The sequence below is a fragment of the Lissotriton helveticus genome, chromosome 7, assembly GCF_964261635.1.
Source record: "Lissotriton helveticus chromosome 7, aLisHel1.1, whole genome shotgun sequence".
Classification (NCBI taxonomy): Eukaryota; Metazoa; Chordata; class Amphibia; order Caudata; family Salamandridae; genus Lissotriton; species Lissotriton helveticus.
Genome location: NC_136068.1, coordinates 1,504,622,736 through 1,504,641,642, shown reverse-complemented (window position 1 = coordinate 1,504,641,642; position 18,907 = coordinate 1,504,622,736). Strand labels below are relative to the sequence as shown.

Here is an 18,907-nt window from a genome sequence, read left to right as displayed (position 1 = left end):
ACCTTATATGCTGAACTTTAAAAAGTGTTGTAGTGCAGTATACTTGCAACCATAAACCCTTCTTCCTGCAAACTACATTAATCAAACAAAACATTTCCTATAAATGATATAGGGCAAATTCGATGCCATTAAGGTTCACCAGATTTTTGCTAGAACCTTTACTGCAATAATTTAATACTGTCCACAAAATAAATTGCAAGAAAAAGCAACATTTCTGCTAGTGAATAAGAGTGCGATGCACCTTAAAAATTCATGCCCTTCGTTTTTTTTGCTAAAGCCTAACTGCAAGCTTATATCTACTTGCACTGTACCATGTGTGGAGAGGTATCAGTTGATAGAATCCAGAATGCCTCTTGAGGTTTCCCAAATCCCAAGTTATGACATATTTGCCGATCCATTTCCTTCTGGAATTAATGTAAATAGGGGGGAGAAATTAGATGTCTGCCAGATTTTCTTTGGTATGTACATAACACAACTTATAGTTGGTGTCCACAGATCTAATATTCTCAAATGTCCAACTTGTTATATACAATCTGATTTGGAGGGTGTAACGAAATTTCAAGTTGAGCGATTTAGCCAATTTGGGTTGAACATTTTTCAAAGTGCTAAATGGCCTTATAGAGTAAAAATTGTGCCGACAGCCTACCCCAACCTAAGATTCTGATGTAATGAGTTGGTCACATATTCCCACAAAATCAGCTTTAAATGTTTTTGGGAGTGTGCTGTCAAATCTTGGAGGTTGCTCCAAAAGAAACTCCAACCCAATTTGGCGAACCAGGACTTGACATGTCAAGACCAAGGAATACTACAAGAACTGCCTAGCTCCTAAAGCTCAGTTAACCCCTCCCTATAGCAACCGAGTTTCTCTGTGGTCCATATTCTCAGCCCGCTTAATATGGTCTTAGGGGCCGCTAAATGATCTATTCTCCTAAGATCGATATCTTGGTATAAAGGGATGAGAAGACATTTACTAGGAAGCTTACTACGGGTGGCTTGAGAGGCTATCTGTGCCCAGGGGTAATGAGGGCGACTCACTACAGAGCCAATCCCCGGCTTATAGAAGACATATACCAGAATACTCTATGCCCTAGGAAGAAGCTAAAATACTGGCAGCAGCCTTTTATTAAAGTTTATCACAATACAGTAGCCCATAAGCATCTTGGGGCCTCGACCAACCCACCCCACTCTTCGAACCATATTTATTTGTAATCATTAGGAAGTTACCTTCATTCGGCTGAACTGCTTTGTTCTTGTGTCTTAACTTTCATTTTAAGTTCACGTTTTCATTTTTAAAAGCAAATGATGCAAATCTAATAACCACATGACCAACAGAGCCTTTATATGTAGATGGGCCCTGTCATCGTGGCACGCTCTACGTGCCACAAACATTCAGATTCATCATGGAAACCATCTTTGCAAGATTTAACTGGTTGTGCGCAGGGCTTAATTTGTAAAATAAATGCTGGTGGCCAAAGATTTCCCAGAAGTCTACGGCCAGCTCTGCCAAATTTCAGCGTTGCCGAATACCAAGGGTGTGTAGTCTTGATTCAGTCTAATGCTCCCTTCATGCACCCCTATATTTTCCCTGCCCCTTTATATTCTTCTTACAGTTTCTTTTTTCCTCGCTCCTTTCTCACTTTGTCATTGTTTTTTCCGTGCCCGACTTTCCGCTTTTTATTTTTTTCCTCGCTTGCTCTAGGTCAAAGTTTTATTAGGAAACATAAATTCCAGTCCCGAAGTAATTAAGCACTAGATGTATGTTTATTACCAAACACAATATGGATAATACGCATGCATAAATGAAGAAAATGGAAGTTGAATTTGTTCCTAATGAACTTGGGAAAGTCCCTTTAAAAGAACCATATAACAGATGGCTTGCATGGAAGTATGATACAGTCTACGTAATGGAAGGCCAGCATTCTTTGCGTTGTGTACAATGGGCCTAAGTTTTTATAAATGTAAGCTAAGAACTGGGGTCAGTATTGGGACCCAAGGGTGTTAATATAATACAGTAAAGAATATATATATATATATATTTTTTTTTTTGGGGAGGTGGCGAGGGTTATTTTGGTTTTGCGTCGAAAAAAACGTAATAAAAGCTGAGGGAGTAAGAAAAATGCATCAACTGTTGTGCTCTAACAAGTGTGCTCGCCATAACCAAATCTTCAATGATAGAAACCACCACATCTTTACATAGTTCATAACTGTGCTAATGCAAAATTCTCTTTTGAGGTTTTGCAAAAATAACTTTTCTAACTTTGTTCCAGGGCTAATCTTCCAGACTAAACTTAGATGCAAATGGGTAACTTGCATAATTTGCATATTAAAACTCCATACACTGGTTCTTCTTCGAATCGAGAATTCATTGCTAAGTCCTTTTAAGGTTGCATCAGTCCCACTAGGGCATGTGGCCACTAAAAACCTCAGATCATTTCAGCCCAATACAATATATTGCACAGAGCAAATGCAGACAGCACTCTTTATACTTAACAGAGATAGCGTTTGAAAAGCTTTATTGCCCGACTTAATAACCCACGCAAGTCGCAGTTTATGGAACCAATTAACCTGTTAAATAAGGAATTGAACATCTGATGAACAGAATATGTTCCCGATTCCTTCACCTAAACTTTGGAGTGGCTAGTTAACAAACAATATAATTATTGCAGTTTACACCGACTTGAAATGTACTAATGTGATGTTTTGTGTTTGTGTGCGCTGTTTTGTCTTGCGAGTAGCCACATTAACTTGAAAAGATGATTCCATACATGTACAGGACAAGCTACATCCTCAGGTTAGCCAACATGTGACCACCACCTTCCTGTTTTAGCTTTTCGTGGGTCCCTATTCCACTAGCCCGTTCCAATTGGGTTTGAGACACACATTTCAATAAGCATTCTTTCAATGCAAATGCTCCACATTCACTAGACACACCCATTACCATCCTTACGACACATTCCCTTTTATTTAAAAAAATTATCAGACCGGCTTCCATGACCTGCCACTTCTAATGACTCCATAAACCTTGTTTTAATCTTTATGTAAGCTACCAGCTTCAACACCAATAAGTTCAATTAATGCTTTTTCGACCACCTTATTTGCTTGACCATTTTCTCATGTTTCTTATCCACTTTCATGGTGCCCAAGAAATCAACATCTACTACACCGTTGGAAAATGGAACAAGGATCCTTGTTCAATGTCCTTGTTAACATATAATCGAGTTGGATTCCTGATGTACCTCCTACCATTCTCTCTCCATGTCATCCATAAAGATTTTTCAAAACTTTAAGAACTTTGAACCTTTTGATCCAGTACATATAGTAAATATCAACAGTATTACATGATTGGCCGTCTTCTTTTTCACTTAGTCCTTTACCTCACGGTGTACTCACTCCAGATGGAGCATATAATGAAGTCCAATAAAGCATCTGAGGCAAAGCAGCTGTATTCAAATACAAAGTTCATTTGCATTCACTTAATGCCATTATAATTATAGTTGAGGTCCAGCAGTAAGACTCGACCATCCTCATCGCCAAAATTGTGATGAAGTCCACGGAAGACTGCTGACCTTGAATACCACCCACCTCTTCTCCCATCCATTAACTCAAAGGTGCATTTGGTCATAACTGTATTGTTTCCTTAGCTAAGCCCTTATGGTTAACCTCTCTCTCTCCTTTGTAGGAGTTTCCTCTTGCATCTCCAATTGTACAGTTTATTTAACAAGTGTACTCACTTATTCACAAACGAAATGCCTGCTCAACTTTGAACCCTTTCTTGGATGCAAATATTACCCAGTTAACGATTCTCCTCATACAATGATATTATTCTTGTCTATTAAAAAAAAAACCTCCCGAAAGAAACAACTTGTGCCTCCAACACCTCTCTAAATGCAATTACATCCACTTAATTGATCACCCGTACATAGGTCACCAGGTCAGTTCTGCAGCAAACCTTATATGCTGAACTTTAAAAAGTGTTGTAGTGCAGTATACTTGCAACCATAAACCCTTCTTCCTGCAAACTACATTAATCAAACAAAACATTTCCTATAAATGATATAGGACAAATTCGATGCCATTAAGGTTCACCAGATTTTTGCTAGAACCTTTACTGCAATAATTTAATACTGTCCACAAAATAAATTGCAAGAAAAAGCAACATTTCTGCTAGTGAATAAGAGTGCGATGCACCTTAAAAATTCATGCCCTTCGTTTTTTTTGCTAAAGCCTAACTGCAAGCTTATATCTACTTGCACTGTACCATGTGTGGAGAGGTATCAGTTGATAGAATCCAGAATGCCTCTTGAGGTTTCCCAAATCCCAAGTTATGACATATTTGCCGATCCATTTCCTTCTGGAATTAATGTAAATAGGGGGGAGAAATTAGATGTCTGCCAGATTTTCTTTGGTATGTACATAACACAACTTATAGTTGGTGTCCACAGATCTAATATTCTCAAATGTCCAACTTGTTATATACAATCTGATTTGGAGGGTGTAACGAAATTTCAAGTTGAGCGATTTAGCCAATTTGGGTTGAACATTTTTCAAAGTGCTAAATGGCCTTATAGAGTAAAAATTGTGCCGACAGCCTACCCCAACCTAAGATTCTGATGTAATGAGTTGGTCACATATTCCCACAAAATCAGCTTTAAATGTTTTTGGGAGTGTGCTGTCAAATCTTGGAGGTTGCTCCAAAAGAAACTCCAACCCAATTTGGCGAACCAGGACTTGACATGTCAAGACCAAGGAATACTACAAGAACTGCCTAGCTCCTAAAGCTCAGTTAACCCCTCCCTATAGCAACCGAGTTTCTCTGTGGTCCATATTCTCAGCCCGCTTAATATGGTCTTAGGGGCCGCTAAATGATCTATTCTCCTAAGATCGATATCTTGGTATAAAGGGATGAGAAGACATTTACTAGGAAGCTTACTACGGGTGGCTTGAGAGGCTATCTGTGCCCAGGGGTAATGAGGGCGACTCACTACAGAGCCAATCCCCGGCTTATAGAAGACATATACCAGAATACTCTATGCCCTAGGAAGAAGCTAAAATACTGGCAGCAGCCTTTTATTAAAGTTTATCACAATACAGTAGCCCATAAGCATCTTGGGGCCTCGACCAACCCACCCCACTCTTCGAACCATATTTATTTGTAATCATTAGGAAGTTACCTTCATTCGGCTGAACTGCTTTGTTCTTGTGTCTTAACTTTCATTTTAAGTTCACGTTTTCATTTTTAAAAGCAAATTATGCAAATCTAATAACCACATGACCAACAGAGCCTTTATATGTAGATGGGCCCTGTCATCGTGGCACGCTCTACGTGCCACAAACATTCAGATTCATCATGGAAACCATCTTTGCAAGATTTAACTGGTTGTGCGCAGGGCTTAATTTGTAAAATAAATGCTGGTGGCCAAAGATTTCCCAGAAGTCTACGGCCAGCTCTGCCAAATTTCAGCGTTGCCGAATACCAAGGGTGTGTAGTCTTGATTCAGTCTAATGCTCCCTTCATGCACCCCTATATTTTCCCTGCCCCTTTATATTCTTCTTACAGTTTCTTTTTTCCTCGCTCCTTTCTCACTTTGTCATTGTTTTTTCCGTGCCCGACTTTCCGCTTTTTATTTTTTTCCTCGCTTGCTCTAGGTCAAAGTTTTATTAGGAAACATAAATTCCAGTCCCGAAGTAATTAAGCACTAGATGTATGTTTATTACCAAACACAATATGGATAATACGCATGCATAAATGAAGAAAATGGAAGTTGAATTTGTTCCTAATGAACTTGGGAAAGTCCCTTTAAAAGAACCATATAACAGATGGCTTGCATGGAAGTATGATACAGTCTACGTAATGGAAGGCCAGCATTCTTTGCGTTGTGTACAATGGGCCTAAGTTTTTATAAATGTAAGCTAAGAACTGGGGTCAGTATTGGGACCCAAGGGTGTTAATATAATACAGTAAAGAATATATATATATATATATTTTTTTTTGGGGAGGTGGCGAGGGTTATTTTGGTTTTGCGTCGAAAAAAACGTAATAAAAGCTGAGGGAGTAAGAAAAATGCATCAACTGTTGTGCTCTAACAAGTGTGCTCGCCATAACCAAATCTTCAATGATAGAAACCACCACATCTTTACATAGTTCATAACTGTGCTAATGCAAAATTCTCTTTTGAGGTTTTGCAAAAATAACTTTTCTAACTTTGTTCCAGGGCTAATCTTCCAGACTAAACTTAGATGCAAATGGGTAACTTGCATAATTTGCATATTAAAACTCCATACACTGGTTCTTCTTCGAATCGAGAATTCATTGCTAAGTCCTTTTAAGGTTGCATCAGTCCCACTAGGGCATGTGGCCACTAAAAACCTCAGATCATTTCAGCCCAATACAATATATTGCACAGAGCAAATGCAGACAGCACTCTTTATACTTAACAGAGATAGCGTTTGAAAAGCTTTATTGCCCGACTTAATAACCCACGCAAGTCGCAGTTTATGGAACCAATTAACCTGTTAAATAAGGAATTGAACATCTGATGAACAGAATATGTTCCCGATTCCTTCACCTAAACTTTGGAGTGGCTAGTTAACAAACAATATAATTATTGCAGTTTACACCGACTTGAAATGTACTAATGTGATGTTTTGTGTTTGTGTGCGCTGTTTTGTCTTGCGAGTAGCCACATTAACTTGAAAAGATGATTCCATACATGTACAGGACAAGCTACATCCTCAGGTTAGCCAACATGTGACCACCACCTTCCTGTTTTAGCTTTTCGTGGGTCCCTATTCCACTAGCCCGTTCCAATTGGGTTTGAGACACACATTTCAATAAGCATTCTTTCAATGCAAATGCTCCACATTCACTAGACACACCCATTACCATCCTTACGACACATTCCCTTTTATTTAAAAAAATTATCAGACCGGCTTCCATGACCTGCCACTTCTAATGACTCCATAAACCTTGTTGTAATCTTTATGTAAGCTACCAGCTTCAACACCAATAAGTTCAATTAATGCTTTTTCGACCACCTTATTTGCTTGACCATTTTCTCATGTTTCTTATCCACTTTCATGGTGCCCAAGAAATCAACATCTACTACACCGTTGGAAAATGGAACAAGGATCCTTGTTCAATGTCCTTGTTAACATATAATCGAGTTGGATTCCTGATGTACCTCCTACCATTCTCTCTCCATGTCATCCATAAAGATTTTTCAAAACTTTAAGAACTTTGAACCTTTTGATCCAGTACATATAGTAAATATCAACAGTATTACATGATTGGCCGTCTTCTTTTTCACTTAGTCCTTTACCTCACGGTGTACTCACTCCAGATGGAGCATATAATGAAGTCCAATAAAGCATCTGAGGCAAAGCAGCTGTATTCAAATACAAAGTTCATTTGCATTCACTTAATGCCATTATAATTATAGTTGAGGTCCAGCAGTAAGACTCGACCATCCTCATCGCCAAAATTGTGATGAAGTCCACGGAAGACTGCTGACCTTGAATACCACCCACCTCTTCTCCCATCCATTAACTCAAAGGTGCATTTGGTCATAACTGTATTGTTTCCTTAGCTAAGCCCTTATGGTTAACCTCTCTCTCTCCTTTGTAGGAGTTTCCTCTTGCATCTCCAATTGTACAGTTTATTTAACAAGTGTACTCACTTATTCACAAACGAAATGCCTGCTCAACTTTGAACCCTTTCTTGGATGCAAATATTACCCAGTTAACGATTCTCCTCATACAATGATATTATTCTTGTCTATTAAAAAAAAAAACTACCGAAAGAAACAACTTGTGCCTCTTGTGGTAAGCATCCCTTTGAAGAGCACCTCTGGATATTTGCTAATTAAATTCATTATAACTGCTTCACACCTCCTCCCAATAAGTAATATAGTTATCCTATAAAATGTACTACATTTTTGGGCCATGTACAATTTAGCCTTTTCACCAACTCGCTCCTAAATTCTGTGAACTCTCACGTTGCGCATATACAACCCCATTGCTATCCGTACCACATGTTCGCATTGTAATGGTTATTTTATATATATTTTTTGCCCTTTGTGTCCCAAGAAGGCCGGCGATACATATAATAACTGACTGCTTGCTATAACTAGAAAGCCGTAATGAATCTTGTTTTCTTTCTTTTATTCGATTACAGTTATTTGCATTGTTCTTTTAATCCAAGCATAATACTAGATTACAAAACGATGGAAAAATACCGAGCTAGTTGCTTCACAGATTCCTCTTGGCCTAGCCTCGAATAAAAGCAATTAAAGCATTTCCCCTTTTTGTTTTTGGGGAACCGAAGCTATTTCCTGGTAACCATGAGTGTCGCGAATGGTATGCAGTCTAGCCACGTCTGATGATTGATGCAGCTCCTACAGTATTATGACTTTGCAGGCATTTTTTAAACCACAATCGTCTTCTGAAGTGCTGACCCTTGCATGACACGCTATGAAGTAATCCTTTTGCAGACTGCTTGATTTTTCTTACATACTCGGTGTGTTCGAAGTCTAATATGAAGTTGTACTTCTGTGGCGAAGTAATAAGCTTGCGATTTATAAGGAGATAATCACACAAATACTTGTTTTCTCTTTGGCCACTGTACTCCGACTGCCGCTTTCATTTTTTTAAATTCCTTCTTTCACTCTATTGTTTAGTTTTCCAAATTCTGAAGTGCCACTGCTGGGTCTCATTCTACAAGCTGGATTAATCTTTTGTCTGTCGTCTTAACTCTAGTTCAGAATGTTTACTCTGCATTGCTTGTGGTGTCCGCAGCTCAGCTTTGGGGTGCATAGTTTCCCATAGCCCTTGCAGATCTAAGCCACAAAGTGCCTGCCAAACATCGCTATTACATCACAGATTACCTACAATGCATTCTGAAGTATATATTGGGCTTTCCTGGTTATTTTTCTGTAGTTAAACGGAGCATACTGAAAAAAGATTTTTTTAATGCACAGTATTTTTGTTCTGTATTGTGAGCTATCATGTTTGTGCTCGATAATGCCTCTTCTTAATGTGCGCCTAGAATTATATTTCTCCATTGTCCTGATATGGTTTGATTATTCGTCTCTTACGAATTGTTTACTCAGGCTTGTCTTGTTTTTAATTGTTTTCAAATCGGCGATTAAATATGTGATTATAACCGCTTTAGATGAACCTGAAATACAATGTTTCTCTTTTCTTTTAGCTTTTCAACCGATGAGGGAGAATCTGCCAGCCGAAAGGGCAACTATGAATTCGGATCCTGTAGCTTACCAGGTAGGGGCCGAGGCTCTCCTTCATGGAGAGTTTGGGGTCTACCCCTCTAAAGGGTTTCGTTATGCCCTGAGTCTGACCCCCACGGAGCTTCACATCCAACGGCTGGTTCCAAAGCCGGAGGACGACCAGCGAACTGTGGTACCCCTGACAGACATGGTGGGCTGTCACACCCTGCGGAGCACAACCTCCTGTGACCCAGCAGCATACTTCTCAGTCTATTCCTACCCACTGAAGAAGAAAAAAGTGGGCATGAGTTCTAGCCGCACCCGGCAGCGGACAGTGCACACTTTCTGTGTGGATGGCGCCACAGAGTACACCCAGAACCAGGCTCTAGCTGAGAAGTGGGCAATGGCTATCAAGTGCCTTGTGCTCGGAATACCCATCACCAGTGAAACAGGTATCCTATTATTTTTATCACTTTAAAGTGTGGGTGCCCTATATAAATATTTGCTTTTTTAATATAAAAAATATTACGTCTACTTAGTAAATCATATTGGTGAATTGTTTCATTTAGAAAATTGTGCGGATCAATTTCTACATCGAAACTGACACTGCATAGTAAGTCTTACATATTATGTTATTATATTTTAAATACTGGTATGCTCTATGAAGCGATGGATCTCTCATTCCTCATCTTTCTTTAAAACAAAAGGCTTATGTTAAAAAGATTAGGGATGGTGACATTTGAGATCTCAGCTGCCCTCTGATAAGCCAACTTCGGTACTGGGAACGACCATCATGTCCTCACACTTTAAAACCTTTTCAGATTTTGAGACTATATTCTTTTGGATCCAAAACCAATCCATAGAGCTGATAAACAGCTTCCAGAATTAGGTCAGTTAAAAATGCTGGCAATGGGAGGTAAGTGCAACCCCTTTCAAAATCACTTTGTAGAAAAGACCTCCAGACGACCATTACAGTGCAGTCACCTACTTATTCCAGAAGTCTATTCATATTTCTGATAATGTTGCCTTCGTTTGAGTTTTTCTACTCTTTTTTTTCTCCTATGTGTACTATCATGTACTTTATTTGACGTATAATTTGATTGCTTCACATCAAGGCTTTTAAGGCATACTAATCAAGAAGGTACAAGTTAGGTGAGCGTGTAACTGGGATGGTAGTGGTAGCTGCCATCTGCAGAAGTAGTTGACATGAGTTTTTGTCTATGTGGAATTGGTGGGAGGCTTTGCAGTGCTGCATCTTTGGTAGCTGGGAATTTCAGATTATGATCTGGTGGATGAAAAATGTTCTTCCTCCAGCTGAAGGAGAGTGGGGTTAGATGAAAGTATGTATGGTTGAAGGGCAAGTCCGTCTTTGAAAGGAGATCTGGAGGGAGATGGGCCCTTTATATGAGCAACACTCTCTGGAGTGGTGTTGGCATTTCTGTGGGGTGAAACACCCATTATAACCACACCACTTGAGTTCTGTTGCAACAGTCTCGCGTTCCTTGTCAGACCTGTTTTTACATTTGTGATAATAAAGATTATCATGTCTGTTCCTGGTGTAGGCAGAGAAGGGAAGGGTGTTGGCGGTTTCACTAAGTACTTTAATGTGGCAAGCCTCCTAAAACTAGAGGGATCTGTTTTTCCCTCCACCCTCCTGCTAATCTTGAGATAAGCAGTAGCATTTCAAAGAGCATAGAAGCTGGCAAGCAAAGTCTTTAAGATTATCTTAAACCTATTGTGTATTTCTCACAGATACCTGCTTGGACTTGTCCAGTCGTGGCATAGGTCTAATCTTATCTTGTCTTATCCTTGCTGCCTGGTTAAAGGGCAAGGAAACATCTAGAGGGAAAACATCTATTTCCTTAGTTATTGAATCCCTGCTTTAGCAGTACTCTTTTGGTTTTAGGTTCAAGTCTACTTGTTTCTGATATTGTTTTAATGCAGTTAGTGAAAATAGTTCAATATTTTCCCCAAAACTAGTAAGAGATGTCTAATTTTTACTGAAATTTGTAGTACTAGGCGCTAGAAATAAACAAAGAAAAAAAGTAAGTGCAAAGAGTCTAGAAAAAAACCTATTAAAGAGCAGTGCATCTTTTTGCTAACTGGGAAAACTGTGTACACCACACATGCCGCCTTTTGCCGCCTTTTAAATGCTTTCTTTTTGTTTGAAGGTGAGGTATATCGTTGCACAGGACACCAAGAAGAAATTGCTGAATATGTGCCATTTCTTGAGGGAGTTCAAAGCCCTAGTTTTCCTGTAGCGTTACCGATGTGAGGTTAATGGTTTATGGGATCAGGGATATGCTTTGGATTTTTGGGGGAAGCTTCTAACCACAATGTAAGGGCTTCCAGAACACAAATTTAATGAGAATTCCAAGTCCTGTATATGCATACATTTCTATCAAACGTATACAATTTAGCTGTGCTCAGAGAAAAATCTAGCAGGAAAAAAATAAAGAAGTTTGTGACGCTATCTGTTTATTAGTTTTGGCATAAACATCTTTTGTTGTGGTGCCAGCCTCCTGTACCCCTCCCACTATTTTATTTAACCCCTTCGGTGCTCATGACGAGCACAGCTCGTCATGGCATATACCTCTCAGGTGCTCATGACGAGCTCGACATGACCACACCCGTTTTTATTATGGCCTAGCACGGCAGGGGAATCGCTCCAGCAGCCATGAGATTAACAAGAATAAATAGATATCTAGAGGCTCTCAGTCAATACCATTTTTCGATTGGTCTATTTAAATGTCAGTCAAGTAAGGACCCTTCCCACCAAAGCACTGTAGTAGAGTAGGGTCTGCATTCCTATGGTCACCCCACTTTTTGCTTCACTGGTTTTCGACTTAATGTGGCTGTGGGTCTGCTAATCAGACCCACAGCCCTGCTGTTCTCTTTCTAAATTTCACACCATGTACTTTAGGCACATCACCAATTGGGATTTGGGTCACTCTTATGAGTCCCTGTACAGTGTACCATAGGTACCCAGGGCATAGGTGCACCCAAGGCCTACCAGGGGCTGCAGCATATCTTTTGCCACCCCTGGCTGGCCATCCAAACTGACACAACTGGCTGATCACTCAGCTGGGGCAAGGTCGTGTAATCACCCCTTGCTTAGGTGTAGTATTCCTCTACCTACCATTATATATAGATACGCATGCACCTATAAGTCACTCCTATGGCAGGCCTTAACAATCCTGAAGGCAGAGTGCTTGATTTTATGTGAGATGGTGCTCTAGCATGAGCTGAGCCTGTCTGCAGCTTTCGGAACCATGTCCTTATAGGTGTTCTATGATATAGCCATACCATATACTCTTAAGTGCATTATGAACCTCGCGGTTAAATGCTATCTTTGGTTTGGCTTTATCAAAACATGTCGTGTAAGGTGTCATACGCTTTGGAATACTACCCCTTCGCCAGTTCTGGCGACGGGGGTAGCATTCCACCCTTCTAGAGGGAGAAGACATGTTGTTCCTACTAATCCCGGTTAAAGTTAACCAGAGCCTCAGCATCACAAAATGGATGCTGCTGCCACAGACACAAGTCTGACCTCCTGCTGCTGGGAGTCCTTCCAGCGAGGGAGGCTTGGACAATAGGTTTCCTGTCTTGGGAGGTGCTAGCACCACCCCAGACAGGCCATAGTGTATTGGGGCAGGGAGGCCTGAATGAAATGAGACACTGCCTGGGGCACACAAGGTGTCCTATGCATAGTCCAGTTCAAACCGGTGCTGGGGCACTCCAGCCCCAGCTCTGGCGCGAAACTGGACAAAGGGAAAGGGGTGTAACCACCCCCTTCCTGGGTCCCACACATAGGAGGGACCTAGCAGGTAATCCAGCCCCTAAATTTGGCATATAGGTAGGAGCTGAGTCCCAAGACTTTAGATTTATCCTGACTGAAACTCCGAAACGAAACTCTGGACCTTCGACATCCTACTCAACGTAGAAGACTGAAGAATCTCCCTTGTGGTCAAGGAGTGACCACCCTGCACAAGCAGGCACCATCAAGCGGTCAACGGTTTGCTTTGTCGACGCTCCTGCCGGAGCCCGAGCACAGAGCCTGACAAGACCCAGACTTCCAAACTTCCAACAGCCCGATCCGCAGTCACAGCAGAGCTGAGACCCGTGGAGGCGATGAGAGACGTGGGACCGACCATCTTGGAAAGCCAGCGAATTGCTTTCCGTGCAACTTCTGAGGCACCCTCGAAGTTGTGCTTTGGGGTTTGAGAAGCCCCAACCCCGAGCACCAACTGCACCGAAGATCAGCCCTCCACACTCCACGAGTTCTGCGTGGAGCCCTTCTGCATTTTCTTGCTCGACGCGTCTGTCCGGTCACTTGCCCGTTGGCTAGTGGCCTCTGTGACGACGAAACCTTTGATTTACAACGCTGGTCTGGTTGCTCCAGACTGGCCCCTGCTCCCCTGAAAAGGAGAAGCCCATCAGACCTTGCTTGTCTGATTAAGAAGCCATCATCCTTTTCTGCGTGGGTTGCCTTTTCCAAGGCTTGTTGACTCCAATCCGGAAGCCGACAGCGAGATCCTTCGTGGGACAGTAGTTATCCAGCTCCTGGTCGTCGTCGACACCTCCTTGTCCACATGGCTGCAGAGACGAGCTGCGCGACATCACCTGATTGCTTCGCGACATCGCCTTGTTCCTTCCTGGTCACTGGCTAGTGACCCAGACTCTGTCCCCTCTGCTTTCAGGTACTCTTCATCCTCGATCCGCCCTTGGATCCACCTGGTCGCCTGCAGCATCTTTCTCCAAGGCTCCATAGGAATCAGCGACGAAACCCGACACACTTTGACACCTATACACCCGCTTCCTGTGGGTGAGGTAACACGAGTATTTCGGTACTCCTGTGGGTATTGACTATCCTAGTGTCCTAGTTTCAAGTAGCTTTTCCCTAGTCCATCCGGAAGTGTCCTAAAAGAACTAGTTTCCAATTCTTTCTTTCCCATTCTAACTCTATGGTAACTTGCGTGCGTGTAAAGACACTGCACGCGCATCCCGTGGGCCTCCTGCTCCCTAACCTTTGGCAGTACAGCGTAGCCCCAGCGATTCTCCAGGCCCTAGGCCTTTCCTTTGTTCGTGACGTGGTTCTTATACCACTATTTTAGTATATGGTTCGAAGTGCCCCATGGGCATTACTGTATTTTGTGCAACTTATTGTATTTTAATTAAGTATCTTGTTATGTGCTGGTGCCTCTGACCTCATAAAGAGTTCAGAGGATTGTGTTAGAAATAAATACATATATATTTTGATATACAACCTGTGTGGTGTCCTTTCACTTGGTTACATATGGTAAAACAGCTGGCTTCACATGCCCTCTTGAGTTTAGCCTAAGACTGCTTTTGTCCATGCTACCACTAGGATAGCTGGTCTATAAGGTTGACTTTACAACCATCACCATAAGGGTTGTTTGGACTGGTGCAAGGTGCTCACTAGAATAGTGAACATCATATACCAGGCCAACTTCTCACAAGCACAAACTATAGGCCAATGGATCAACCAGCCATTTAATACCTTCACATTTAGTGCATGCATTTTGCACTTGTGCATGTATACATACACCTGAAAAATAGTTGCCTATGAAGAAACATTTTTAGACACTTTTACTGTCTAGTGAGTGTTGGTCCCTATGTATGGTGTCATTAACTATTACAATAACATTCAAGGCATTTATTGTAAGTTGCAATATTGACACACCATAATGAACCTCCTTTTATGTATTTATTCATCCTTTTAAAAACATACACGCACAATGCTGTTGAGTAGATCAAATGTACATGCAATTTTCAAGCCACACCCCCTCAGCTTTTCATCCTCGTTGTACTTTCTGTGGGGATCACTACTGGTATTTTAGAACAACTGCAGCTTACCATCTCATCACCATTGTACTCTTCTCTGAGGACCTCTAGTGGCGGAAATCTGCAGTCGTACTATACTATCTCCATTGCACACCGCTGTGGTGACCTCTGTTGGCAGTATAGTTCAACATGCCTACACCTAAAAATAGTTCCTGAATAATAAAACTTTTTAGACACTTTTAGCCCCCGTTGAGTGTTAGTACTTATGTATAGCAAAATGCCATTAACTATTTCCATAACACTCGAGACATTTATTGTAAGTTGAAGTGCTAGCTCAGAACCATCAATCAGATTTGGCATATTTCTTTATTCTTTAAAACAAATTGTCTCAAGAGTTAGTGTATGTGCACATTTCGCAGCTGAAGCCACATCCCACAGCTTTTTGATTGACAAATAGTTCCCCCACAAATTCAACTCCTTAGACACGTGGACTACCCACTGACTACGAGTCTCTGTGTATAGTAGGGTAGCAACTATTTCCATAACACTAAAGTAATTTATTGTAGATCATAATGTTAACTTATCACTATTTTCCATCTTTGGTACGTTTATATATAGTTTATATGCAATCGACACTACACGCAATTGCTTCCGAGTTGAGAGGAACCTCTAGTAACCACTTGATGATCAAGATCAGGAGAAATTTTGCAACCCTTGAACTTATTTTTAATACACTGATGTTGCTGTTAAATATAGTCTTTGTGTGCAAAAACTTCAGCATGTTGTAGTCATCCAAGAATAGTTGTACAGTTACCATTCTCTATTGGGATGCGCATCCTAAGTAAGGAAAAGTTTAATTGTGGAAGTCAGCTCATAGCAAATGTGATCTTACAGAAATTGTTTGTTTATTATTATATCTGTTTACTGACAACTTGGTCAAAGGTACAAAGCAGTGTGTGTATTTTCTCAAGATGTCAATGTTGACTGCTTTTTGCATAACTCTTTCAAATTGTAAGTAGACACCCAGGAAGGGCAATAGAGCCAATGTACTCTTCTGTGAGGACCTCTGTTGGCCGTACAGTGCAACAGGATTTCTGTCTCCATTGCACCCTTACGTGAGAACCTTTTATTGGTTGTAAAGCTAAACTGCAAATTTACATCTCCATTATGTTCTTCTTTGAGAACATCCATTAGCTATAAAGTGCAAGTCTGAGTTTCAGGAAATTGTATCCTCCCTAAAGGACATCTGTCCGTTCTATAGTAACACTGCATCTTCCATGGTTCTAGCTTGGTTGTCATTCATGGTGCTCCTGGTAAAAGGAGAACTGGCCTTTTACTTCTTTGTGTTGTGCAGAGACTCGTTTATCCTAGTCTGCCGATTGCAAAAGCAAGTAAATTTCTTCATCAGTGCGAAACAAACAGTTTTTGTATATATTATCCGTGAATGAGATAAAAAATTAAATGGGTGATGAGTCAGATTTTCTGATGTAAAATAGCTCCTCATGCATTCCACAGAAAGCAATAGACACATCGAAAGCTGATAGAAAGATGTGAGATTAAAATGCTACTGTGGAATGATCCAAGATGTGTTTAGCAGTGTGGCAAGCCACTAGTGAAAGAAGGCTGACCTAAAGCCCCATTTTATATGTATAGAGTGTGTATTGAAACCATGTTTGCCAAAATGGTACACGCACCTTAGTATGCCAAAACTAACACTGGTGCAAGCACCATTACACATGAAACCTAAACATACACACATTCTCGTTCTTTTATTAACGATTCTCTTTTTGTAGAGTTTTATATAGCGCAAACTAGACCCGAAGATATAGAGTATCGGAGCGCTTTACATAGCACTGGTTTCATTACACAAGGACACATTCATTTCTGTTTGGCATGGGGAGATTGTGATTTGCCCGGAATCACAGGATGTTGAGGGTCCCTCCCAAGACTCTAACCTGGCTCCCCAGCTTTGACGTTGACCGCTCTAGCCGTAAGGCTACATCCTTAATACATTCAATATTGCTGTGTAAAAGATAGTCAATTCTAGACCTATGGCTTTGTCGGATGCTTGCTGTATAATAGCAGTACGCTATGCACCTTTTCACTGCGGCTGTCCCCCTCCCCACTGCACTCGCGGTACTACCCTAGCAGTGGCGGCTGCTTCTATATAGTAGAAGAGCGCCATGCGCTCTTTCACCTGGCTGCCCCCCACCAAGCACTATCAAGACGCCGGCAATAGTGGCCGCTTCTATGTATTTCCCCAGCACGCCATGCACGCTTTCATTTTGTAAATGCATCTCACATCTGCGAGAGTTTGAGCTATTGCCATTGTAACTGACAATGCCTTTTATCCATGTGTTGGTTTTTAAAACATAAATAAAAGGCATTGTCATTTACAATTCCAATAGCTTAAACTCTTGCAGATGTGAGATGCATTTACATAATGAAAGCGTGCATAGCGTGCTGGTAATACATAGAAGCGGCCACTATTGCTGGCGTTTCGATAGTGCTGGGGGGGGGGGGGACAGCCAGGTGAAAGAGCGCATGTCGCTCCTCTACTATATAGAAGCAGCCGCCACTGCCGGCGTCCCACGAGTGCTGTGGGGAGGGGAGCAGCCACAGATCTGTGTGTCACGGTGTAAATCAGAGTGTGTTTGTAGCCAATGAAGATGCTTGCAAGGGGTGCTATGTCTATATAGTAGGATATCTAGGCTATTCCTTTATGTCACTATGGAGCTGATGTTGGTAGGAACAGAGAGGTTGGGGACAAAGGAGAGGCTGCTGAGGTGTTGCAGTATCCAGGAGCAGTACTGGTCCTGGTCTCTAAAAGGCTGCCATTCTTCTTTATTCTTCACAAAAGTTGATCATGTGATTAGTCCGGAACTAGATTGAAAGCACTCAGGATCTTCTTTTTGATTTGTAGTATGGCACTTCTAATGTTACTGCGGCTCTGTCATTAGTAAGCTGGAGAAAGCCTTTTCATTTTACAGGGTTCTTCAGTATACAGTGTTTTTAACAGGTTGATGCCTTGTAGATGAGTATGGTGTTTGAGGGTCTGTTGTGTTTTCCCCGAGGTTAGTGAGGCATTGAATAGACTTGGGACGGGTTGTGCAAATACGTGATGCAGAGTAAAAAAAAAATAAAAAAAATCTAAAACTTTCTCGAGGTCTTGCTCTTAACTGTGTAAGTTGGTGCCAGCTCCTTCATGAACTAGAAAGCAGATTTCGTATGTGAGACATTTCTTTCACATATTTTGGCTAGTTTTTTTTTATGGTGCACACAGAACTGGGTGTAGTTCACGGACTTTTGCTATGTGGAACTCTACGAAGTTAGAAAAAAACTCCACTAAGTTCCGCGAGTGGCAGAGTGCAGTGCGAACTGCAGTTTGTGCTGGTATTCCTGCTGCTCGGGTAGAAATTCTACACGAGCAGCAGATTGCGCTCACGAACTTACCATTCGCGATCGCCAACTTACCATGCGCGATCTCGAGCGGGGAAAAAACTCTGCTGCACATCGCGAAGTGGAGTTTTCTGCAGTCCGCGAGCTCAGCGGAGTGCAGAAAACTCCACGAACTGAGTGAAGTTCACTGTCCAGGCCTAAGTGTACAGTGGTCATGGCTCTAGTATTTGGGCTACAACACTGATTTGTGCCCCCAACTCAGTCATTATTAGAATTTAGGAGCCCCCACTAAACACACTTTATTAATCTGTAAATAATATTTAATTTTCTTAGCAGTAGGGGCCTCCAGAGGACCCTGGACCACAGGTTAAGAACCACTGGGCTATACTGTTTGATGGTCGCACTACAGCAGGATTCATTAGCTAGTAAATTGATGAGAAAACTGTAAGATCAAGCTGGTAGCTGAAGATGAAAGATTAGAG

General features: G+C 41.4%; 1 protein-coding gene across 5 annotated transcripts in view; it reads left to right on the top strand.

Moving 5' to 3' along the window:
• SPHK2 (sphingosine kinase 2) overlaps positions 1-18,907 on the top strand; it is a 298,281-nt gene that overhangs the window by 46,310 nt on the left and 233,064 nt on the right. For all 5 annotated transcript variants that reach the window (XM_078654942.1, XM_078654941.1, XM_078654940.1 and 2 more), the window contains one exon: positions 9,206-9,673. In XM_078654942.1, the coding sequence (XP_078511068.1) occupies positions 9,217-9,673 (457 nt within the window). In that variant the 5' untranslated portion in view covers positions 9,206-9,216. The remainder of the gene's footprint in view (positions 1-9,205; positions 9,674-18,907) is intronic.